The sequence below is a fragment of the Paramisgurnus dabryanus genome, chromosome 3 (genome assembly GCF_030506205.2).
Source record: "Paramisgurnus dabryanus chromosome 3, PD_genome_1.1, whole genome shotgun sequence".
NCBI classification, from domain to species: domain Eukaryota; kingdom Metazoa; phylum Chordata; class Actinopteri; order Cypriniformes; family Cobitidae; genus Paramisgurnus; species Paramisgurnus dabryanus.
The window spans coordinates 24,368,044-24,395,021 of record NC_133339.1 but is presented as its reverse complement, the minus strand read 5'-3'; the positions used below and the strand labels follow the sequence as shown (position 1 = coordinate 24,395,021).

At 38.7% G+C, this 26,978-nt stretch overlaps 1 protein-coding gene across 4 annotated transcripts in view; it reads left to right on the top strand.

The window, feature by feature from the left end:
• Positions 1-26,978, top strand: part of clec16a (C-type lectin domain containing 16A) — a 58,758-nt gene that overhangs the window by 8,508 nt on the left and 23,272 nt on the right. For 3 of the 4 annotated variants that reach the window (XM_073813919.1, XM_065279286.2, XM_073813921.1), the window contains 8 exons: positions 9,878-10,109; positions 13,745-13,865; positions 16,181-16,281; positions 17,075-17,194; positions 20,687-20,796; positions 22,116-22,160; positions 23,911-23,961; positions 24,121-24,249. In XM_073813919.1, the coding sequence (XP_073670020.1) occupies positions 9,878-10,109; positions 13,745-13,865; positions 16,181-16,281; positions 17,075-17,194; positions 20,687-20,796; positions 22,116-22,160; positions 23,911-23,961; positions 24,121-24,249 (909 nt within the window). The remainder of the gene's footprint in view (positions 1-9,877; positions 10,110-13,744; positions 13,866-16,180; positions 16,282-17,074; positions 17,195-20,686; positions 20,797-22,115; positions 22,161-23,910; positions 23,962-24,120; positions 24,250-26,978) is intronic. The other variant, XM_073813920.1, reaches the window with a different exon arrangement.

Sequence of the window (26,978 nt, the reverse complement as noted above, 5' to 3'; positions counted from 1 at the left end):
ACGTTGTGCACATCCAATTAAAGGTGCAATTTGTAAAATATCCAAAAACCACTAGACAAGTGTTATATGTTTTGTCCAGATAACTATCAATATCTGTAATGTTTTCAACTACTTGTAAATCGTGAGAAAATTGCCATTCAAAACATTGACACGGGGCAGTGCAGTCTCCTGACAATAACGTTAATATCCATGTGACCCTTTGTTACCGCCTTTACTGAAGTAAAAAGCACATGACAACAGTGACGTGTATAAATGTATGCGTTAGCGCCTGTCGGGCTACGCGCTTGTTTATGGACTAAGATTACTCTTTACCGTCTGCCGCTGGTTGTGTCAGCAAAGACAGCTCTCGTAAGCGTACGGGCCAACCAAACAACCAAAGAAGAGTTTGGAACAAGACGAGAAAAAGAGTGAGGATCAATATTGGTGTTGCATTATCTGGATGGAGAGAGCGTCGTGGCAACCTTTAACTAGACAGAGATGCTGATCTTGCTTTGTGTTTCACTCATACTTTGGACTTATGAGTTGGACTCATACTGTATTTGAACATCAAATATAACCTGTTTTATTTCATTATAAAATGTTATCAAACGCAACATTTATAATACTTGATTACCTTATCCGTCAATAAGATTTCTCGTTCGCGTCTGATTAATGGCCATCAGCGGTTGAGTTAAAGACTACAAATCCCATAACTCCACGCTGCTTAACTAAATGTTATCAGATCTCTTAAGATCTCAGTCATGCATTACATAGACACAGTGCCCTTTAATTGATATAAGATGCTTATCAGACCGCCAATGAAACTTCTCAGAAACAGGTAGTTGTGACAAACACTTGCTCCAGTGTGTGGACGAGATGGTTGGAGAAGAGAATTCTTCTTTGCGGTTTGCCTCTGCTCTTGTTATTTTCATGAGGGTATTTACACTGAGGTAAGAGAAGCCGATAAGAGCGCTATGATATCGGTGTTGTTAATGGCTTACTTTGAAGTTTCCTTCACAGTAGACACCACTAGCAAAAGTGTAGGTGGATGTGAGACTGATTGTGTAGTGCAGGCCTGTAGCGCATTGCTGCAGTTTGTCATTCTCTGGATAGCAAAATCCGGGCCAGGCCGCGAATATGTGCATATGCAAATGTTTGCAACGAAAGAGTCCCAAATATTTGTCATCTTGAGCTGTTTACTTGCACCTGGTTAGAACAGAAACACCAAAATGTCAGAGAGAGTGTTTGAGAAAACCACTTTTGTCAGGAAAGAGGTGAGAGAGACATTTTATTGGCTAATACTGCCAGTAATTATTTTCGGTACAGAACATTAAAAACGGTGAATTTTAAATCTGTGCTGTTTTGCCTGGTTTTTAAACATCTATACACTTCCAGGAAAGATGGTACAAAAGCTGTCACTGGGATGGTACCCCTTTAAAATGTCCCATTATGGTACCAGTATGTAAATTTGATTTACTAATATGCAATTTTTTGGTACAACAGTGTACTTTTTCAAAGGGTACTGCCCCAGTGACAGCTTTTGTAAGTTCATACTAGATCAAATCGGGCATCAACACATTCATCGTTTTTTTGTAAAGCCGCATAGAAATTGACATTTATGTATTTGGTGGATGTTTTTTATACAAAGCAACTTTCTGTTCATTCTAGCTACAAGTAGTATGCATGTTCTCTTTAAATCAAAACCATGACCTTGGCACTGCTAATGCAATGCTCTACAAATTGAATTACAGGAACGTTTTAAGCTACTGGTAAACTTAAAATAATTTTGAACTGGAGGTCTTCCAAGTATAGTACTCTCAAAAAGGGCAAGTACTTAAAACTGCAAATACTAGAAAATATGGTCACCAATATATTCCTAGAATGCACTTGCAATTGGTGACAGCAGACCTTTCTCAGCACAGCCTTTTCTGTATTGTTCTGATAAAGATTTGCTTGCTTATCACCACCAGAAAAAAAAACTCAGTCAGGTTGCCTTTTCAGGGAAATGGCCTCCTTTCTCATTTGTGTCAGTATTATCAAAAGCTATTTCCTCTTTCCCGTTCTCTGGCCTGTTCTGTGGTGTGTTTCTCTGTCTCACCTCTCAGGCTTCACCACAGCATGCTCTTCTCGACCCTTTTATTTATAGGCTGACGGTAATCTCAACCCTACACCAGAGCGATTGCTACATTAGATCTAATTCTGATTATGACAGATGCTGTTTGTTTGTTTGATTAATTTAATAAAAAGTGCACTTTTAGTTTGAGTCATTTTAAAATGCACGCTAAATTTGCAGATGCCCACATTTTACTCGTGTCTACTTTATCAGAGCACTGAAGGTAAACAGAGAGTGACATTGACCATAGATTGGTTTTCAGTGCTTTGAAATGCAGTCATTTTGCTGACTGCTACATTTTCTTTGGTTTGCATGAAACTCTCAGTGCCTTGCACTTGTCTGTAAATGGCAAAAATGTGCTTAAAAAAATCTATCGCATCTGCAGAATTTGCAGAGTTTATATACTTTATAGGGCTTTAAGGTTTTGGTGTGGAGGAGAAATGGCAGGAAGTATTTATAGCAAGGATTTTTAAATGATTTAATGACAAGGAGCCTTAAATATGATGCTTCACTTGCAAGAGACCCCTTTCCCAAAGTATATAAAACATATATTTAAGCACATATTGAATTTTTTATACTTTGAGGAAAAAAGAGTGTTATTATAAAAAGATGCATGTTGGTTTCCCTGTATATATTAAAGGGACATTCCACTTTTTTTGAAAATATGCTCATTTTCCAGCTCCTCTGGAAACAATTTTCAGGCAGTGCGTAATATCACTACGCCTGCTGCAGCCATGTTACATCAGCAAAGTCCTTGATTATTACACCAGAATGAGAGTATAGTCCTATAACCATATCTGCCTAGAAAATCACAACTTTTAATTTTCTGTCAGTCTTAGTACACGATGTAACTACAGAAGAGTCAAGTTTAAATAGGAAAAATATTGAAACTCTTTGGTTATTTATTAGCGCGATGCTAATGGTGTAATCAGATTCAATGGATTGTGCTAAGCTATGCTAAAAGTGCTAGCGCCAGACCTGGAGATCAGTTGAATGGATTCCAAAACTGTAAGAATCAAATGTTTAACTCTAGGGCAGCTGGAAAATGTGCATATTTAAAAAAAGTGGAATGTCCCTTTAAGCTACACTATATTACCAAAAGTTTTGGGACACCTGCCTTTACATGCACATAAACCTGAATGACATCCCATAGTTAATCCATATGGTTTAAATTAGAGTTGGCCCACCCTTTGCAGCTATAACAACTTTTTAACTTTTCTTGGAAGACTTTCTACAAGGTTTAGGGGTGTGTTTGTGGGAATTTTTGATCATCCTTTTAAAAGCACATTTGTAAGATCAGACACCAATGTTGGACGAGAAGGCCTCGCTTGTAGTCTCCGCTCTGGGATGAATTAAAGATGTTTTATTGGGTTGAGGTCAGGATTCTGTGCAGGCCAGTTAAGTTCCTCCGCACCAAACTCGCTCATCATGCGCGCATCAAAAGGTTTTTATGGAGGCAGATGAAGGTGAGATGTCGCGCAACTGACGTCTTCACCTTTTGAATCGCGCTCACACCACAGCCTTCCGCACCTGAGCCCAAGTGAACCACGCTCAGCCCACCTCTGCAACCCAGCTGTGTCGTGATTAACAAATACAGAGCGATCACACTAGTCAAACAAACTAGGCTTTGGGGGTCAAACGTGCCCAAGCACGGTTTGGTTTGGATAGTGTGAGTACATCCTAAGTCCATACATACCTTTTTCATCTCTGTGCATGCTGTAACTCTATCTGACGCACCCACCGCTAGCTTAGATTAGCACAAAGACTGGAAGTAAATGGCTCCAGCTAGCTAGCATACTGCTCCCAATAAGTGACAAAATAATGTCTCTTATAACCATGTTATTTGTACACGCTGTGACTATACAAATCACAACATATAAATAGGAAAATGTTGGTGTTATTTTGTCACTTATTGGGAGCAGTATGCTAGCTGGAGCCATTCACTTCCAGTCTTTGTGCTAAGCTAGGCTAGCGGGGATGCGTCAGACAGAGTTACGGCACGTGCGGGGATGAAAAAGGTATGTATGGACTTATCTAACTCTGAGGGATACGGTGAATACGCTAAATTCCTTTAAAAGTTCCTTCTGCTGGAAGTGATTGGAATATCTGAATTCAGTGATTTGGAGGGGTCCCAAATCTTTTGACAATATGTTGTTTATAACTTAAATATAGTATCTAATGTGTTTATCAACATGATGATAATAAGATATACGATGTAATAATATAGATATTATACATTTTTAATTATTTGTAAAGAAAGTTTTTTTCACAGCTTTTTTGTGTGTTCTATATTCGAACCCTATAACGCCCCCGCAGACCCCAGAATGAAACCCCTATTTTACAGTATAGGACGTATGTTTGGTTTTGGTATGCATGTGCATTAATCGAGCATGCAGTGTGTAGAGGAAGCCGGTGGGAATGCTTATGTAAATGCAGTCTTCTGGTCTGCCTTGTCTACCGTGTTTTTTTGCTCTGATATAATGCTATTTGCCTTACAACATCACCGCACTGCCTCTAACCTACTTTCCCTTTCCCGTAAGGCCTGTGAAATAGGTGCTAGTACCTCTGCGTGTTACCAGTAACACTCACACACAGAGAGACGTGCATCACATGACTTTCCTTCACCACAAGCCACAGGTGGAGGTTGAGCTGTAAAGGGACCGGGCAAAGCATTGGGGGCAAATCTGTCTCTCGATCAGGATTTCAAACAGGTCCCCACTTGGATGACAGGAAGTCTGAAGTTCATGTAGCACTGCGATGAAGCGCGAAACCGCATTGCTTTTTTTACATCACCTTATTAGAAGCTTCCTCTGTTTTCTTAACATATGATTTAAATAGTGCACTGCAAGCAGGGTTTAGTAAAATACACACCTGCTGCAGCATTTGCTGCAAATGCACCTGTATCCTGGTGGCATGCTTTAGTAACCCGTTTCGGGAACAGCGCCTGTCACGTGTCGCCAATGCTGGGGTTTGGTGATTTTCATATCGGTTTTGAAAGATAAATTGGATATATCTACAAAACCGAAAGTATTGAATTGTTTCTTATTTTAGCATTTCCCTTTTCTCATTCTCGGATCGCTTTCTTATAAAGTCACTATCTAGATCTATTTATTCAATCGTAATATGATGTCACTCGTCTGAGGGGATCCAGTGCATGTAAGACAACCACAGTTTAGCCTTCACTAAACTATTTGACATGCGGTGAACCATATTTAATAAAAAATATCTGTGACCACATTGCTTAGGAGAGAGTGAGATCATCGAAACACTGTTCTGTACAATCTCCCATCGCTTGTTACGTCAAACGGTCCTTTCTCGTAAATAGATCTTGTCTTTGCGATTTTCATTGCACTTTGAATAGAATTCAGTCATTAAGTCTGCGACCGCAGGCAGGCCACAGATGGCTGTTTTTGCGAGTGTGGCATCCTAATGAGTGCTTCACTTCTCGGCGAGGTGCATGCTGTTCACTTTGTGTCACTGTGACCTGTTGTGGTCCTGGCTTTGTTTTTGTCAAGAAGCCGAGGCTGTCGTAGCACGAGCAGTTTTTTTCTTTCTGAACTAGAATTCTGCTTTTGTTCTGCCCCGTCCCTCCTTACAACAAATCTTTAAAATGTCGATTCTGTGAAAGGAAGACCTATCGAAATGCACCAGTTTTTGTGCATGCAATGGCACTATAAAGACACATTCTTTGAATTCTCTCAAGTGTTCCTTGAAGAGCAGACCGAGTGTTTCATTGTATCTGTGAGACCACGAACGTGTGATTATTCACTTTGCTTTCCTGCTGTTCTAAGAATGAAGTTCGTAGTTCTCGGACGTTCACCCTGAAAATGGCGGGGTCTTTCATTGTGCTGTCCAACCTCATCTTTTATCACATGATTTATTGCAGCTCTTTTGAAACACCATTGCCGTCGTGCTGCATTTGCCATGTGTGTCCTTGACTGTTTGGCAGCTGTTTCCTGTTATAGTGGGTTCTTGTTTCTGAGAAGCCAGAGGCTCTTTTCCTTTCTCTGCCGTTTTAAGTTCTGCAGAAGATATTGTTGTTATATGAGTGGGGTTATATGTGTGAATATGTTGTGTCAAGACAGAGCGCCAGCTACCCAATTTCATGTTTCAGAATAGAAACATTTAGAAGCACTTTGGTTTTTGATTTTAGCGGTCTTAATAACATTTATTTCGAGTTTCTGGTAAGGGAGGGTTGTGTATGATATAGATCTTGATGTTTTACCCAAGAATTTGCTTTCTGTTTCCTCAGAATGTCTTCAAATCATGAATGCTGTGTTTGATCTACTTGCAATAATAATGCACAACCGATGTGGTAATGCGGCACGACGCGGCTGTGCATTATTTTCAAATTATTTAAAGGACCGGCGTCAATTATTCCGCTTATACCACAGTTACCACAGACGTTGCTAAGACATTGCTCTTGTGGTTATTTTAAGCCATTTGACAGGTTTTTCAAAAAACAATGCATAGCCATGTGACATTCAACACATCCGTGGTATAACAAAGGGATAATTCATGAACTATCATCACTTGCACCACAGCGTTTTAAGCCAAAGATATTAGGTGTGTTCGACTTCATGCAGGCCTGCGCAGACCGATCGGGGGCTGACTTGAAGCAGTGCATGCCGATTAGTAATTTTGTCCGACTTTGAGCTGGCAGCGAAGGCACGTCACTGTGTCTTATGGTTTTAAAGTACTGTGAGAGCGTTTCAAGAGTAGCCGGTTAGCTCAGCCGGTTCAGCCACTCCAGAGTGGCTTTGATGATGACACAGCCCTTCGTGATTGGTGACCTCACTGATGACAACGATCATGTGCGTTTCAAGTTTAATCCATAGACTGTAAAAAAAGATGGACGTAGTGTGGTGACGTCACCCATTGGTTTCTGAAGATCGTTTTTGAAGCTTAAAGTAGGCGTTGCCTGCTGTTGCCATCTTGGCCGCGCGTCATCGCGCATCACTCGCGGAAATCCGAAAATGGGTAAAGAGGCGGAACGTGGGTGAAGCTGAGGTGTCTGGTTGCTGAAACCATACCCGCCTAGCTCGATTCTAGTGACAGCAGTGGTTACAAAAAAATTCACCCCCCCTCACAGTTGTCATGAAGGGCAAACTTAGCTATACAGACCAAAAACTATTTTTGTACCAGGCTGTAAACATATATTATTTTCTACTGTTAAGTTGGCCATTTTAACATAGTGGTCTATGGGAATTGACCCCCTTTTGGAACCAGCCTCTAGTGGCCAGTAGATGAATTGCAGTTTAAGTCACTTCCGTATTGGCTTCATCCAAGCGTGCCGCACAAGCCCTGAATATTGAAGCCAAAACGTCTTGATCGCCCCCCATTGACTGGTCCCAGTATAGGTCATAAACCCCGCCTCCCCATGTTATTCAATGGGACTTGAGACCAACTAAAAAAATTTATTACACTTCAATTATCTTTTTTCTGAACCTAGTTTTCTGTCATTTATTGTAGTTTTTATCACACTGATGTAAATTCAAATGTTTGTTTTTAAAATAAGTTTGTGTTTAGTTAGTTATTTAATGATATAAAAACGGTGATGTCACGTCATGATTGACAGCTGTGATATCGTGTGATATGCGCATTCTGCGAGAGCGAGGGCGGGGTTTTGATTTCGCGGGTTCACTTCCTGCTCACTACTGCGCATGACTGGTCCCGAAATCGCCACTGCGCAGACTCAAGACGCCATATCGGGACTCTGGCGGCTTCACTTTTCACCAATGGAAGGGAGCGAAGCGTCTCCGTCCATCTTTTTTTACAGTCTATGGCTTCATCAGAGAGATCAGAAGGTTGCCTCTCAGTTTAATCCAACCTTCAGTTCCACTAATAAGCATTGTAAATTCATGTTTTTCTAACAGGTAAAACACGTTAATATGTATACATATGGTTTATTGTGTCTTGTAATCAAATAAAAACGAAAATACCAAACTATATTGGTATTTTATTAATGTAGGCTTGTTTCCCGTTATCCCGGCATACAGTATAAGCAGCAACTAAAATATTCTATATTAAATGTTTCTGGTTGCAACTCTTTAATAAAGGTTTGTTTTTATCAAATTCACCATCTAATTTACTTCATTCGCGATAAAAAACAAGAAAACATGTGCACACGTCACTACGGCAAGCAGCAGGTGTCCGGCTTGACTGCTCCGTCTTAAGCTCCTCCCTCGACTGCAAGCTGCAAACCTCACGGATTGGTCTGCGCAGCGCCGCATGAACTCGCACACACCTATAGGATGAAACAAGATCGAGCACTCCTATTATTATGAATGGGAAGAATGCAACGCTCAGTATGGCTGCTCTGGTGACAAAAGTATTGACTTCCAAAAAAACTCATCGATTGCAAAGATTGACGATTCTCTGGTGAGGGAGCCACATGAGGCGCTTTCAACCTCTGCACATGCGCAGTGGCTGAAACGACTAGTGGATGTCACATTTAATTGTTGGTCAAAAATATGCTGTTTAATTTTGATAATAGCACGCAATTTTAGAGATATGTATCTTTTCTCAATGAACTAGATAGGACTTGACTGAAATAACGTAGAGAGATTGTGCGACATCCCTAAAGGAATTTTGGCTGCTTCTCAATCATCTCCCTTGTTTAGTGGTCTGTGCACTGATCAGGGAGTCCTTTCAGTGCAATGGAAAGTCCACTCTCTAAAAATTCTCACAATCAACGCAAAATCAGGGAACATCAATGGTCCCTATGTTCCCTTACCAGAAATCAAGTGCAACTTTTTCTAAACAGGGTTCCCACAGAGAATTTTTGGAATACCATGGAATTTTATAATTTCTTTTCCAGACATTGAAAGTCATGTAATATTTGGGACTTTGTTCAAAATGTAATCCGCTTGTTAACTAGTGACGAAATACCATTTCCAGGTCCAAGCCTCCGCTGACTACAATTGAAACAGCTGTTTATTGGCACACTTGTGAAAACAAAGACAAACATTTGTTTTAGTTTTAAAGGGAACATACCAAAAGAAATCTGACTCTTTCCATATTTAAGTGCTATAATTGGGTCCCCAGTGCTTCTTTCAACCTGGAAAATGTGAAAAACATAATCCCAGTAACTCTGCAAGCATGTGAAAAAATAGGTAATTGAAATATTGCTCCCCTTGTGATGTCAGGGCAGGGGGTAATACAACTCCTTAATCTGCACTATCCAATCACAGTACTGCCATTTAGTGCAGCGATCAGCTCATTTGCATTTAAAGGACACACCCAAAACGGCAAATTTTTGCTCACCTACAAAGTGACAATTTTAACACTCTATAATAAATGATCTATATGATATTTTGAGCTAAAAAACTTTACATACTTTCTCTGGGGACACCAAAGATTTATTTTACATCTTTAAAAAGTCTTGTGAAATGTCCCCTTTAATATAAACACACATTGCTAGACAGGATGGGACCATAATCTACTTAATATTTAAATGTAATCTTCCTCAAAATTTATGCCCGAATATGTAATAGAATAAATAAAGTGTTTTAAATAATATACTTTAAAAAGTGTTTAAAAATGATGTCAGAAAGATGTTGGTTTTGAAAGTTGTTGATGAATAACAGCGGTGAATTATGCTTAAGCATTCAAATAAGTCACACCCTTTGTTTTAGCTCACCCTGCTCCAGCAATAATCTCCCTCTAATAAATACTGTAAATATTCATACACCACATGTCAAAAAAGCTGTATTTCGATTAAAAATATATTTACATCAGAAGAAGATGCTTTAGTGTTTCTTCTCATTCCTTGTTTTCTCTCAGAGCAATGCTGGTGTGCGTCGTTTCGCTAAGCCAGCAGAAAGTTTGGAGCGTTCCCTGGAGATGAGCCGTCAGAAGGGGAGGAAGAGGGCCCAGAAAAGACCCAACTACAAGAATGTGGGTGAAGAAGAGGAGGAGGAGCGAGGTTCAGAGGAAGGGCCAGATGAAGAGAAGGAAAAGGCTAAAGGTACAGAGGCTAGCTCAAAGCCCAGCAGGACAAGTGGGGACAAGGAAGGTTAGTAGCACTGATGAATGTCCCAGCATGACTGTTTGACCCTCTGTTGTTTAGATATCACCCTTTTTAGTTGTGGCTCTGCTCTCAGAACTGGCCAAACAGCTTAATGTCTCTAAAGTTCAGCTCATATGTTGATGACTAGTGTTGTGGGTACATATCATAGAGGATCGAGTAAAGTAACGTATTAGCTCCATAATATTGAATTACCAAGTATCACAAGCGTTGTTATCTATAGTACATTGAAAACATATATATTTTGGGGGAAATATATAAATATTTGTGGTGCGCAATCATTGTATCAGTTGTAGTATTGTGCGTAAGCGTTATGGATATTTTCGTTTCATGCTCGTCGGTAACTTTTGTTTAAAAATGTCACAATAGCATTGAAAAACAACAATTTTCCTTCAGTGGAATCCAGTTAAACTTGTTATTTGTGGTGGACAAAATAATCAAATTTGCATTTTGCCTCGAAACGGCGAGTAGTTGGTCTTCCCTGAATTTTGCAGGTGTGGCCGACGTAACCATTGAATTTGAATTCGTTGTAATTCGACAACTGCGTAACCTGTATGTCATTGCATACAAACAATATAATAGGGTATACACAGCAAACATTAGGACTTCTGAATAAAATACATGCCTGTGGGGTTTTGGTTGTTGGTGAGAACAAAGTAGCACAAAAATATCTTCCAGTGTAAAGTAATGATGTAATGCACTTAGTATTTCGAAATCATAATGGGATTCTTTAGAAAGTTACATCCTCAAAGGTTACGTTATAATGACATCTATAATAGTTTTTTAAAGGCTCAAAATGATTACTCAGATGATATATAATTATGACCTTCAAACATCAACCTGTCATTTCCCTGATTTATGTTATGCTAACTTATGTTTCGTTTTGTGATTGTTTGATAGGAATGTTGTTTTAGCACCAACCAAGTATGTTGATCCTAAATCACATCCCGCCAGTTATGAGAGCATTCCACTTTGGCCCACATCATTTCTTTGTTTCGACACAGTCACTTTGGTCCACATTCATTCTGTGCTCTTCACCTGTCTGCTCTGGGCTAAACGTCACACCTACCCTTAGCCTATCACAATTTGGGAAATGTGTTAGTGGTGTTGGTTTAAAGTAGGGATGCACCGAATATTCGGCCACTGAAAAAACTTTTATCACCGAAACAATACGGCCGAAATGTTGTGATGACGCAAACAGAAACCGCGACCTGCACATGCTTGTCTGAAGCAACATGTATGCGGCGTGGATGTATTATTTAACCACAAAAAGGAGCTAAAGTGAGGAGTTGTCTGTAAGCACAGAGGCACATGCGGTTGAATGTGTCGGGTCCAGACGTGATCATCACAGTGATTCGTTTTTTCAAAGATCAGAACTCTTGGTGTGTAAACTTAAGAGAGAGTCGCGCAAATGTGTCTCATACTGTAGTCCATTAACATACATGTGGCGAATAAAACAATGAAAACAACATAACGTTTGTATGCTGCGCTGTTTGGGATTCGCCCTCGGTCTCTGTGTGTGCGCGCGCCTTTAAGTGCCATCAATAGTGCACACATGAGTGAGACGCAAACAAGTGAACATAAAATCTTTCTATTATTGACAGGACACATATAAACAAAATGATCTCCACCGTATTCTTTTTCTAATAAAAACATTTGTTTATGTCTTAAGTGTATGTATAGATTACAATCAGAAACCAGTCTGTGCTTATTTGGTCTTAAAGAGACAGTAACCTCAATTAACCTACTTAAGTCTGTGTCATTAATGTTAATCAAACAACCCAAGACAACGAGAAAATCACTTCTATAGCTCTAAAAATAATACAAAGACAGTGTTATGATTCATTTAATTTGATTTCTGTACCTAATGCTAATGTTAGCCCTTATTAATGTGCAACTTTGTTCTTTTTTTTATAAATGTTTGCAATTTCTTTATTTGTTATTAGATTTCCCCAAACCCCTTTTTGCTGATCTGAAAAATAATCCAATCCGTGCCTCAAAAACTGTAATGTGATCCGAACCGTGAGTTTTGTGATCTATCATACATCACTAGTAAAGTTAGTACACAATAGCCATAAATGCATTTGTACTAATAATTGCCATATTAATTTACTTCGGTGTTTCGTTTTTTCGGCCTTGGTAACCTCTTTTTCGGTTTTCCGTTTCAGCCAAGAATTTTCATTTCAGTGCATCCCTAGTTTAAAGTGGGCTAAGCCCAATCTCATGTTATGTGTTTCATATTCATTCATCTCTTGTTATTATAGCTATTTTCCCTGTTTGGCCAATTACAACATAAGATTAAAATTGATTGGATAATTGTTTGGCCATCAGGTGTTCGTCAATCATAAACCATTTTTTTACAGCATTACTTTACACACACAAAGGTTGGCATATGTGGTTTACGGGGACTATTCTATAGACGCAATGCATTTTATACTATACAAACTGTATATTCTATACCCCTTACCTACCCTAGTCCTAACCCCAACCGTCATGAAAACCTATGAATCTATGAATCTATGAAATCTATGAAATCACCATGTTTATACAGCATAGTAAAAATGGCATTATACTCAATTCAAATACTACATATACCAACACACACTAGGGCTGTCACTTTTTATTCGATATTCGAATATGCATTCGAACATGACGTGAAATATCCGTATTCGAACTTTAAATAAACCATCCGGTTTTTTAAATGCCATATGTAACGCATTTTTTACAGTAACACCTCGTAATAGGAAGGAGGCTGAGAGTGAGACCGACGACGGCAACTGTGCGCAAGAGAGCGAATCAAATTGGACCAACATGAACCTAATGTGCATGTGAAGATAGAATTATAGTTTGTATATAAAATGACATATTATTGTTTATAGTGTTAAATATTATAGCAGAATAAAAGCTTGTGTTAATACGTTCGCATTATGAAATTAGCATGTATGAAGATAATTGTATTATTTTTACAACGCAATGTAAACTTTATATTAAACAACAACAGCATTTGGCTTGTAAACGGATTTTAAATGATCATGTGCTGACTGTCGCGCGTCACATAGACGACAGAGTCAAGTGAGATCTGCTTAACTCAGCGGTAAGTTTTATTTCATCTCAAGTATCAAAGGGTTTGTGCTCTCTATCATTGAAAACGGGCGAGCAAACAGCACGCGCAGGGTAAATGTACTCTCCACTGACGGCTCACAAACGCGTGAGATAGGCTATGTATGTGTCCTTGTTGTCAATGAGATTACTTCTCACAAACACGCCCAAGCGCGGGATATGTGTGCTTGTCAATGACGGGCATTAAATCCGCAGAATTCCGCAGAGTTTTCTGCCGAAATTTGCGGGCGCGAATTCCGTTTGGGCTCCTATACTCCTGCTGCTGTTTAAGTTGTCACGTTATTGTCTGTAACTGTATTATATTCGGATACATTGCATGATATCCGAAATCCGTTCGAATTTGATTTTTCTCAAAAGTGACAGCCCTAACACACACATACACATACACACACACAGTTTGGTATGGTACAGGGACCTTACAATCAGAGTAATGTCCACATCCAGCGTTGTTGTTATATGTTTGTGTGTGTGTGTGTGTGTGTGTGTGTGTGTGTGTTTTGCAGAGATTGAGATGGTGGTGATGGAGAAGTGCAGGGTCTCTGAAGCGTCCACGTTAACCGAGCAGAACATTACAGATGAGGAGAAGAGTGCTGCGGCTGCAAGATCTGAAGTCCAGAAAAGCAGGTTACTCACACACACACACACCCACACACGAGTTTACCTAACCTCATGTACAGTAGGCTAACTGCAGTTACTAGTACAGACAACAACACTTATAAACTCTAGTGGTTCGTGAGTACTTTGAGTCAGTGGTTGATAGCTTAAACCATGGGTCACCAAACTAAGGCCTACTCAGGCCCGCCACCCCCCTTTGACCGGCCCCCCAGCCCCTCTGCCCCCCACTACTTGAACCGGCCCTATGAGGCCATTTTATTTTCCTAATTGTTTTTTGGAAAGTAATAACATTTTGGCATCTGGTATTTCATTGATTTTTGAAGTTAAAAAAATTATATTTAGTTATGAAATTAACTATATTTGCCAAATTCTCTTCACCCGACATGCTCGTGATCAAGCAGTGACAGACAACGCACGTGCAGATAACTGTCACAGAACTGGCAGTGTTCAGAACAGCAAAATGGTAGCGTTAAACAAAAAGTTGATAAGAGAGTGCAGAGTGCGATTATTTTTTTGTTCAGTGTAAGGACCGTGCAGTTTGTGTTGTATGTAAAGAAAGTGTGGCCGTTTTCAAAGAATATAATCTGTGTCGTCATCAAGAAACCCGCCACAAAGAGTATGCTAGCTAGCGAGGGCAAGCAAGACAGGATTCGGAGGATGAAAGGCATACTGGCTGCACAAAATAATGTATTCCTTCGCCAAACTCAGGTAAACCAGGCTGCTGTCCGAGCTAGCGATAAGGTAGCTCACATACTAGCTACCCATGGAAAGCCGTTTACTGATGGGAACTTTGGCTGTGCCAGGCTAGTAATCTCTACTACACAATGAGGCTTGCTGGTGGTCATTTTGGTCTGGGTTATACAATTCTATGTTAAAAAGCTGACCCGGCCCCCCATCACAGTCAAGAACAATAATGTGACCTCCAGAGAAAAAAGTTTGGTAACCCCTGGCTCAAACCGATTACCTTACAGTTGGGTATTCACTCTTGGTTCCTTAGAATCTAAACAGTGGAGCTTAGCTTAGTTTGAAAAGAAGCCCAAGACGTGTTTCGACTTCTCCCCAAGCCTTTCAAGTGCTTTTGATATGCAATATTTATGCTCCTTGTGAGCTATAAAAAGTTAATGGAATGTCTGTGAAATTATTAAGAATACTTCTCATAATCTAGACCTTAAAGGGATACTCCAGCCAAATATCAATATTACCTCATGATTAAATATTTATCTTGGATTGCTTGAGGGTGAGTAAATCATGAGGTAATTTTGATATTTGGCTGGAGCATTGCTTTAGGAAGAAGTAAATAGAATGGATATCTAAAAGCATTTATCTTTGTTTATACAAGGCACCATTTTAGTCAAGCTGTGTTTGTCTTTTTTAACCTCAAAGACTTGATTTCACAAATGATTTAAGGCCAAAGCAAAGGATAATGGTTAACAACTTGTCTGTAATATAACATTAAGGTTGTTTTCACATATGTTGGTGCGCACCGTGGTGCGGCCTCGGAGCGCACCAAATTACATTGTATCATTTTTCAGTTAGTGCGGTCCGTGTTCACATATATTTATATTTTACTTTACTCGAAATGCCGCACTGCACACCATGTGACAACGGTCAGCGCTGTCATTGGTCTCTGACAGCTCTTACTGTCTCATGACCACCCCCACGTTTCCACGACAACCAGCTTGACAGGGAGAGCGCAGCTATCAAGATGTGGAGATAAACATTGTACGTCTTTGCGAAGTTTCTCTGCTTAAACGTGAAATTGCGTAGCTGTTCTATTAAAGCCTTTCTCACGGAGCCGTTTGCCAAAAGCCCGTAATGTCACTATTTGTGTGTGGAGGACAGCTATGCATTTATAAAATCATCAGCTCAAACGTAAAGGAGACAGCGAATCTCTATGCAACGGACCAGGATTGGCTTGTTTGTTGTTAACCCACAATATAACACCCGGCTCACGTCACAACGAAAGCCCAGTGGCTCAAACATGTGGAGAACTTCCTGTATTTGGTTCGGCCCGAGGTCCAGCAGTGTTCACACGACAGGTGGGTCGCCCCAGAGTTCGGCAACAGCCGCTCCGAGACCACCTGTTTAGAGCGGTCTCGGAGCGGCTGTTTAGTGCGCACCCGAGTGCGGCTGTTGTGTTCACACTGACCCAAACGCACCGTACTCGGAGCGACACGTCATTTGGGCCGACCTAAACAGTGTATATGTGAAAACACCCTAAACTAAGTCAGTCAGGCTGAGTAACTACAGTATCGTCACATTTCTACATTCACATAATTGTGCATGATTTCCGGAGACATAATGTATGTTTTTGTTGTCCTCAGGCCCTTCCTGGACATGTTGTATAATGCACTGGATTGCGACACTGAGGATTACCAAGCTCTGTTTGTGCTTTGCCTTCTGTATGCTGTGTCTCATAGTAAAGGTGCGTGATCTGACGACTTATTCCTGACAGCCTTGTAACAGTTTTGATGAGAGATAAAGGGACCAGTCAAGGCCACTGCTCCCATGCTTAATGCTCATTGGTTGAGCAGTTCCCTAAAATTACATATTTTGTCATTTGTCTCAGAAAATAGTGTCGATTTGCATCAAAAATGTATTTACAGCTGATCTAAGCATACGTTTGAGAGCTAAGCAGACCTGGCATAAGTATAATCCTTTGAACATTTAAGGATTATGTGTGTGCATGCTTGATAGTAGAATTACTAAGCAAATGTTCTGTGCAAAGTAATATCCACCCTTTCAAAACTTTAAGCAAATAAACTTGGTTCCTTTCACTTATGCAGTCTCATGACATGACAAGCAGTAAAGGACTGTTTGCTTTATGCAAACTACACCTGCAGATGACTTAAATAATGCATAACCAAAAGTACGTTTACTAGGAAATCTGATGAATAAGATTATGTAACAGCTGAAATATGATGTTTAATTAAGTTGGTTATTGACGTTACATTTGCGGTAACTGGCAGCATAGCAGAGTTTTTTCATTTTAAACGTGATTCAGGGCATTTAAAGAGGATTCCCATTATGCCTGGGGATGTCTGTCCTTTAGGAGCCTGTACATGTACAAATGTAATACGATCACACTGCTTGTCAGAAAATAAACCTGGTTACGTCAGAAAAGTTGCAAGGCTGTTTGTTTTTATAATCTGTGTTTCCAGTTAAAAAAACAGCTTTGCTCTTATCTCGCTCTTGTTTTTGCTTGCATGTACGTGCAGGTATAAACACGGAGCTCTTAGAGAAGATCCAGCTGCCCGTGCCAAATCAGGAGAGGAGCTGTTACAGTCAGGTGTTAGTAGAGAGAGTCATCCGGATTATGAGTCAGGCCGCTCAGCCAGGTAAACACACACAATCTCACCTGCATGTTCTCATTGTACATAATGTACTGTACTGTAGTGTACTGTACTAACTGATGTGTTGTTTAAATACATTTCGTTGTATTTGAAGTTATAATTCAAACAAATGTTACAATGATTGACTATTTGGGTTGTGGGTGTGTAAATGGACTTTAAATAGACTACAATCTAAAAACAGAAAGACATTGAACAAAAGATTCTAGCACTTTCAGACTTGAAAAATATACTGTAGTACATAAAAGTCTTACTGATGTGCATAGTTTTCATTTAACACCAGTTCTCAAAGTGATTTCACCCCAATTAAATAACTTTGGTTCCTATAACCGGTTTTGGCTAGATGGGATACAGCTACGGCCTTAATCACCGAGATTAGGGTTAGGTTTTAGGGTAAGCTCTCATCCGGCAAGATTCAATGTTCACATCCGCCTCTTTTGCTCTCCATGAAAACAGCAGCGATTGGCTGACGGAGAGCAAGAATTTACTGTAACTAAACAATTCGTCTACTTTTTTAAGGACAAGTTCGGTATTTTACACTTAAAGCCCTGTTTTCAGATTGTTTATGATGAATTAGAACGGTTTTGACTGAAATTTCGACATATGCGGCTGCCCCGAGAATATTCGGGTGTTTCTTGTATCACCTCCCACCTCTAATAATGGCTTTATAGGTGCACAGGAACAATCCTTCCTAAAATGCATTAAACTTTCGTTTACAAAGACGTGAAACTCACCGAGTGGTCAGGGGTGTTCACTGATATGCTCACACAAAAATCACTGCAAAAGATGCTTTCCAACAGCTGTTTTACCATTCGTTGTAAACTTGTGGACCTATTTTTCCAAACGCCTCACACCCGTATATTCTTCCGTTGAGTGCTTGAATAATAAACACTCCAGCCCAGGTGGTGGCAATAATCCGCCTTTGCCAATTGCAAGAATAGAAACAAAGTTCCCGGCGTGGAGTAATACCGTACCTCACAGCACAACTAAAACAAGTCAATGGAGTTGGACAAAACTACGATAAAATCTGTTGGAAAGCATCTTTTGCAGCGATTTTTGTGTGAGCATATCAGTGAACACCCCTGACTACTCGGTGAGTTTCACGTCTTTGTAAATGAAAGTTTAATGCATTTTAGGAAGGATTGTTCCTGTGCACCTATAGAGCCATTATAGAGGTGGGAGGTGATACAAGAAACACCCGAAAATTCTCGGGACAGCCGCATCGAAATTTCAGTCAAAACCGTTCTATTTCATCATAAACAATCTGAAAACAGGGCTTTAAGTGTAAAATACTGAACTTGTCCTTTAACCTATTTGCACAAACATTGAAGAGTTATGGTAGAATTAATTGTAGAATGTGTCTGCGACAACACATCGGGTTTAACAGGGTTAATATACAGTATATTTGATTCTTGGTCATTGTGTGCACAAATGCACTATGTTATGCAGAAATACAAATTTCTTTTTACGACTGATGTAACTAAGCCCGTGCAGGCTTTTAAAACTATGATTAACCAATAATATTAGGCCAGACGCCGGTTGCATAAACATAGTAGCCGTGACGTTAAGACTGCGTCTTAAGAATGAGCCTGGCTAACTAGCAATTACTTAGTACTAACAGTCTTATTATTTGGATTTAAATTAGACCAATCTACCTTTCTATGTAACATACTTAAAACAGTTGTGATCAGTCTTGAAGAAAAAAAAATCATGACTAACTTTTAAGACTTAAAGGTCTTAAAGGTTTATGCATCCGGCCACTGGTTTTGTTATCCACATAGATCCTGATGGATAAAACATTCTTTCTTAGTACTGCTTTGGCAAGAGATTTCCTTTTCAAATGCAGTTTTTTTATGATTTTTGAATAATAGTTTGTGATGCTGTTCTGGGACACATTTTTTTCAGATGTGTAACCTTTGCCACAAACTTGAGTAACAGTAACTGCAACCAATTTCCTGTAACTGTTGGTCTGTTTCACCTTACTTAAGAGTAGTTTTAGCCAATATCTTGTTTTAGTGTGGACATATTTAATTGCTTCACATCCAGGTTTGTAGAGGTTTTAGTACATTTGCTTGCACTGTTCTGTACTTCTGTATCATTGGTACTCATCTCTCGATTAAGGACATAGGGGCATGCATACGCAAGAGAGAGAGAGGGCACCAGTGAGCAACTTGGCACTCATGATGTGCCTAAAACACTTTAAAGCAACGTTTATTATGTATGTGTTAAGACATGTTCGTCTAGTTTAATTATAGCATAGCACAGTTATATTTTAACATGCAGGCAACCCAGGTTCAAATCGCAGGCTTGGCACAAAAATGGTTTTGTTCACCCGTAGTTTTATGAACACAATGCTGCTTCTTAGGATTAAAATGGTAAACTAAGTATTGAGTCAACTATTAATAATGTGATGAGCTGTTAAAGTTACGCTTTGTGATTCTGTAACTTTGGACTTTTTACACTTCTGTCCAATGTCTGTATTGACGGTAATAAGAAAGTAATTTCAGATGTTACTGGGTGATCTTTTTTTAAATGCGTAAAGTCTTTATAATGCTTTAAAAGTGTACAATAAACTCTGTTCCTCTCATTGTACTGTTTAAAGAACTACTATTTTACTTTTATTGTTCTGCATATCGGTTGCCATGTCAGTGTTTATCTGTTGTCTTTGTTAAACACACCACATCTGTGCTATAAAATTAACAATCGGCAAACACCAAATGCCAGCTAAAATCATGACTGGTAAGCATACAAATCTGTGTTAATCACCAAGTGCCCTATAACATTGTATGTATATTTGAATCTATGCAGCGCTGTGCAGATCGATTGCCCTATGACATCGTTCTCTTGGTGCTTTGATGTCAAACTCTGATCGATCTGTGCAACAACACACTAAATAATTCAATAAATCTGTATTAAATACTTTTTTTAAGGAATATCGGTACCACTTTAGTTAATCCGTTAGCTAACATAAAACAATAAACAGTACATATTTACAGAATTTATTAAGCTTTCTAAATGCTAGTTTCATGGACATGTGATTATTTTCTGTTTAAGTTAGTTTCTTTCGCATTAGCAAATTTTTATAAATACAACTTTGATTTCAAAAATGTTTCCGCAAATGCTGAAAGGAACATAACTAGGTTTAATAATAAATACATAGAAGTATTGCTCATTGTTGGGTTATGTTACTCAATGTTAATGAATCAGACCTTATTGCAAAATGTTACCCAAATATATTTAGCTTTGGTAGAAGTGGTTTTGCGGCTGGGATTTTTTTATATTGGCACCTGACAGGTTGGCAAAAAATAATTTTTTTTAGACCCTGGTCCCACACTTTGCTTTTAAAATGTTTGATTTTCGTCCTTTGTAAAGTTTGACCTAGTTATGTAATAGGATGTTACATGACTGACTTCCAGGACCTTAGACAATTACAGCTATTGCGAAAACTGTGAAAGTTTACTTGCCATGTGTCTGTCTTAGATGGGAAGGTGCGTCTTGCCACCTTGGAGTTAAGCTGTTTGCTTCTGAAACAGTCCGTGCTATCTGGCTCTCAATGCATTATAAAGGATGTCCACTTGGCCTGCATGGAGGTAGGCACCTTGGCACACAGAACATCAAGCACTTTACTTTACTATCAGATGTGCAGTGTAAATGTATGCCGGGACTCATGGTCTGTTCCCTAGCAATTCTGGTCCACCACCTTGGACACCAGAGTTTAAAGGAGCGGGAACGCTGCACTTTTTGCTTTTGTGACTTTCATTCATACGCATGCAAAAATTCTCCAAAATTTGCATTTCGGTGCGATTCAAAGTTCAAATTTGGAGGAAACGCTGATAACAGCAGTATCACACAATCCTATGCTGTACAATGCAGCAAAGATTACAACAATATCATCAAAAGTACAGTATAACAGTGCAAGCACTGAATCCACGATGTGTGAACAACACCTGGGCATGTAATGTATCCGGTTGCCATCCATATTTGCATAGGTCTTGAAAGTGTGAATTCTAAAAGGCTAATGTGAGCGCCCCTGAAAGCGTAGGTTCGACACGGGCACCACAGGGACAGTCCCCCTTCAACCTGAGGTTACGTACCTTAATACGTTAGGGCAAACTATGTAATAATTTATGGATTAACCCATGTCCTTACCAGCCCAGATCTGTGCTACTAGGCTACAGTTGAATTATTGTAAACAGTGGCTTTTAGGCTAAATGAAAAAGCACTGTGGTGCTATATGACTCATGAAAGAAATGTCAAACACGATTTGTTCAGAATCGCATTGGTTTGTTATCAATTACATCACAGCATGCTATTGTGGGTATTGGTATAGTCTGAATTTGAGGTAGTTTAAAGGGATAATTCACCCAAAAATTCACTCTTTTGTTATTACAAACATCTATACATTTCTTTGTTCCGATGAACACAAAGGAAGATATTTTGGGGAATATCATCCCTCATTGACTTCCATAGCAGGAAGAATACCATGGAAGTCAATGGGTCGGTGATAGGAGAATGATGACAGAATTTTCTATTCCTATAAGATATTCTTTATGACCTGATATTATTGAGAATAGAGATAACGCATTGCAACTTTTGCAATTTTTTTTCCACAGTAACGGAGAGGAATGACCGGAGTAGTTAGTTTAAAATAAATTAAATGATTCATGCAAATTAAATGATTCAAGATGTTTAAACAGTAGTTGCAACATAATTCTGTTTTAACGTTTATTTAGTGTAAAAACACACTTTGGTTTTTCCCAGTAATTTTTTTCTACATTGTGTAACACTTATCTTTCTTATTTTGAAACCAGACCGATTCATGGGAAGTTCACAATCCCTGCTTATTATTTGAAAAAGGATGCTTATTTATATCGTATTGCACAACTCATTGGCGTTGTTGTCTTTTCAGGGTGCTCGAGAAGAGAGTCTTCACCTTTTGAGGAGGTTTTATAAGGCAAGATGCTTTGTTTGCTTTCACTTTCATTAAAATCTCACATCAAGGTCACCAACGTCTCTGCAGGTATTTACAGGAACCCACATAGAGAGCTTCATGTTAATAATGCCTTTTCCTGTTCTTGTAATTATCCTTACTGTTTTCCCCTATAGTCACCCATTAGTATTTGATTTCCTTAAAAGACAGAGCTAGAATTAGGCTCAGACAGCTCCGTTTTAAAATTTGGGAAAATCCCAACAGATTCTTGTTGAAGCATGTCAAAACTCTTGGTGGCTTCTTAACATTCAGACATTTCTGTGAAAGCAAGCTACACTTGAACAGAATCCAGCGCTTTAATAGAAACATCGTGACTGTGGCATGTTCATGCGAGATAGACAAAGCAAAGGACACAGTTTTGCATTGGCCACAGCAGGAATCAATTTTTTTCTCATTGATTACTGTAGGCCACAACACTTTGATGTTTGTCCTTTATTTTCCGCCAAGTTTGTTTAAGCTTGTGAAATTCAAGTATGCTGGCGTGACTTTGTTTAGTTCATGACGGAACTGCAGCTGGTTTTGTTTTCAAACGTTTTTTTGAAAAGACTAGCTGCACATTCCTGTCGATCTTATCCTGCGACTTTATTATCACTCAGGACAACAGGATCTGCACACTGTACACAAATGAACACAGCACTGAATGTTCCGTTCTTAAATTATGAAGGGGCCTGGGAGGGATCGGGTTGTCGTATCCGTCGAGTGAAGTCACAGTCTTGAGAGTTTATTATAGTGGATAAGTGTCCGAGCTATTCCAAGAAACACAAAAGTACAGCACCAGTCAAAGGTCTTTACACACCTAATCATTCTTTCTGTTTGTGTGGACATTTTAGAGTAATAGAGAAGTAGTTCAATTATAAGATAAGTGAAATGAAAGTAATCGTGTCAGAAGTATGGAAATTATTTAGTGACTAAAAAACATTAATTGAAACTATTTTCTATTATTCAAGATAAAAAAGTGCCCCAGCTTTTGTCTGGTGCTGTGTGTGGAAATACAGGTCTCGTCTACACTCCTACTTTGACCTCTTTTTATAAAAGGATGATATTTTTAGATTAAGTAACATGGGTGCCTTTTGTTTATGTGTAGATTAATTTTGTGTTTACAAATCCAGGATTATTTTTCCTGCGTGACGTATATCAGCATTTAAAATAAAACATAGGGCTGGACTTGAATTTGTCCATCGAGAATTGATTGCATCGTTTGAAGTTGGATCATGTTGCTAAACGCTGCTATCTTTTCACGGGCCCTGCCCATCCGCCATACCCTGTGAACGAATGTAAAGAGAGCTTGTTTCAAAGAGGGGAGGATATTTGCGTTTTTGATAAAAGATTATGAATAAAAAATTATAATAAATCTCACAGATTTATTCATACAAAATACCACAATATTAAAAAAAAATTTTTTTTTTTTAATTTCAGTTTCATTGCGACTTTAACATTAAATCATTCATTTTCATTTATAAAGGTGATTTTAATTTAATGGGCATCCTTTTCGGTAGATAAGCGAATGAGTTTATTAGAAGTTGTAATGGTTACAACAGATTATTTTTCTTTGTTTCTCGACCGTTTAACATAATTTGTATTTTGCAACGAAGTGTGCACTGTTTTCATTCAAGGTTGGTGTTTCCCAGTGTTACAGCAGAGTTTAGTTTTGCTTTTATTTGTGATTGTATCCTGTTGTTTTAATAATGAATAATACTTGTTTTTCTTTCTACAGGGGGAGGAGATATTCCTGGACATGTTTGAGGATGAATACAGGAGCATGATGGTAAACCACCTTATAGAGCACATACGCAGACTGTTAGTTTTGGTCATAACATGATGAGTTGTGCTATCCAAATATTAACATTTTCTGGAAAATGGATTAAAAAAGGAGTATTGTTTTACGTTTCTGACTTTCTCTTCTGTTTTTGCTCTGTTTGTATAGAGTAAGCCCCTGAACGTGGAGTATCTTATGATGGACGCGTCCATTTTACTGCCTCCCACTGGCACCCCCCTCACGGGCATTGACTTTGTGAAGAGACTGCCGTGTGGAGACGTCGAGAGGACACGCAGGGTTAGAGAGACACACGCATAATGAAAACACAAACTGAAAGCTCTAAGATAAAAATGTAGGGGTGGGATTACATCGCTAGCCAAGAAATGCTGTTTCTTGGCCCATATGTGTGCCTCTAGGCATGTGGGAATACAAACAAAAGTAGTTCTCAGAAATTAAGTTCATGTGTTTGAGAAGAATTTAGAAGAAGTAGGGATCATAAAGTGCTGAAACTTTTCTACTGATTATAAAGGAAAAGAGGCATTTGCACAGTATAGGAAAAAACACTCACTTCACTACTTTTGGCTGCATATCTTTAGTTGCTTTTTTACACAAGTCTTAGTTACTTGGATTTCTAATAGGTTAATACATTTTTTTTTTTTAAGTGATCCCTGCTGTTTGATATCTGAACAATTCCTTACTTTTAGTTTTCAATTTCTGTTTACTTGTCCAACAGGTCTAAATATTTATTTAAATATTTACTTCAAACAGTGTACTTAACTGACAAACATTACATTGAATGCTACATTGAATAGTTTTTTTTAGGGATGCGCCGATACCACTTTTTTGGAGTACGAGTACTTGCATTTCAGTACTTGCCGATACCGATACCGAGTACTTAATAAAAAAACATGATTTAAATTTACAGGTAACAGCTTTAGTCATATAATTTAACAAAAAAACAAGGGACTAGTTTTCCAGTTTGTTGTAAACTCTGCCTCTTTGGACAACACAAGAGGCATTAACCCCTTACACGCCGCTCAAACATAGACATTTCTCAAACCGTGGTATCGATCCCTGGTATCGGGGGACTTTTAACGAGTACGAGTACTTTAGAAAATGTGGTATCGAGGCCGATACCCGATACCAGTATCGGTATCGCTGCATCTCTAGTTTTTTTAAAGGATTACTCCACCTTCTTAAAAAAATCCTGTTAATTTACTCGCCCCCATGTCATCCAAAATGTTGATGTCTTTCTTTGTTCAGTCGAGAAGAAATTAAATTTTTTGAGGAAAACATTCCAGGATTTTTCTAAATTTAATGGACTTTATTGGACCTCAACAATTTACAGTTTTAATGAAGTTTAAAATTGCAGTTTCAGGGTAGCTTCAAATGGCTCTAAACGATCCCAAACGAGGCATAAGGGTTTTATCTAGCAAAACGATTGTCATTTTTGGCAAGAAAAATAAAAAATATGCACTTTTAAACCACAACTTCTCATCAGCGCGACCTCATTGCGTAACAAAGCATGTCGAAAGGTCATGCATTACATGTGAAATGCACATTTGCAGACCATTTAAAACAATAAACTGACACAAAGACAATAAGTATCATTCCACATACAACAATGAATGGTACGGTCCTCTTTTCTCCACACTTGTAAACACTGGGGCGGTAGTTTCACATATGACCTTTTGACGTGATGATGCATTATGTGAAGTCGTGCTGGTGCATCACACGGGTGGTGCAAGACGAGAAGTTGTGATTGAAAAACTGATAGATAAACCCCTTATGCCTCATTTGGGATCGTTTAGAGCAGTTGTTCTCAAACTGCGGGCCCAGTTTTATGACATTTTATAAAATACATACATTTATCATGAATTCTGTGTAATTAAACCTAAAAAAAAAATAAGGCTACAAGACTGAACGCAAAGATTTTTTATTTTGGCCAAGTCGGGCCAGTGGTTCAGGTTTTCACTTGCCCTGCCAAAATTTTCACTGGCCCCAATAAAAAAATGTCAGTGTCTGTCACATATTTATAAATAATAATTCAAAAGTCAAATATAATTGACAACAGACATGTTCGAAAAAAGGCTCCCAACTTTTCTGCTTTACCTGTAAACTGACAGCAAACTGTGCAAAATATTGCATTGCTTCTTTCGTCGTGTTTTTCCCTAGAAAATGTCACCTTCCAAGATGTGAAAAAAAAATATATTGATGAAAATATATTTTAGTGACTGAGAGTGATGCACTGGCCTGATCGAGCAAGTGACAATACTTTTTACTGGGCCAAACATATCTCACATTTGCCTTGGGCCACCGGGCAGTCCTTTATGTTGAGCCCTGGGCTACTAACCAACAGCACTACTTTGTATACTTTAAAATGTTTTGTCTAATTAAAATGTTACGTTTTAAAATAAATTTTTCTTAAATTTTCTTTGGAATGCACCCAACACAAGGGGGGCCACGCGCTATAAAAGTTTGAGAACCACTGGTTTAGAGCCCTTTGAAACTGCGTTAAAACAGCAATTTTAAACTGCATTAAACTGTAAAGTGTTGGGGTCCAGTAAAGTCTATTAAATTGAGAAAAATCCTGGAATATTTTTCTTAAAAAAATTCTTCCCGAATGAAAGAAAGAAATCAACATTTTGGATGACATGGGAGTGAGTAAATTATTGGGATATTTTTAGAAACTGATTTAATCCTATAATACTTATATTTTAATAGTTTACCTTTACATAAAGGAATATTTTGTCTAATAACAGCATTAACTGTTACTATTTTCTGATGTGGCATCAAATTTGTTATGAAAATCAATATAATTTTAAAGGGCACATATTATCCAAAACAAGTTTTACAAGGTGTTTGGACATAGATTTGTGTCTGGAGAGTGTGAACACAACAACCCTACAATGAAAAAATCCACCCACTCCTTCTATTTTTAATCCCCATTAAACCAAAGCAGTCCCATTAGACATGCTGTTTTGATTCTATTGTTAAAGGTGCTCTAAGCGAATTCAGTGTTTTAG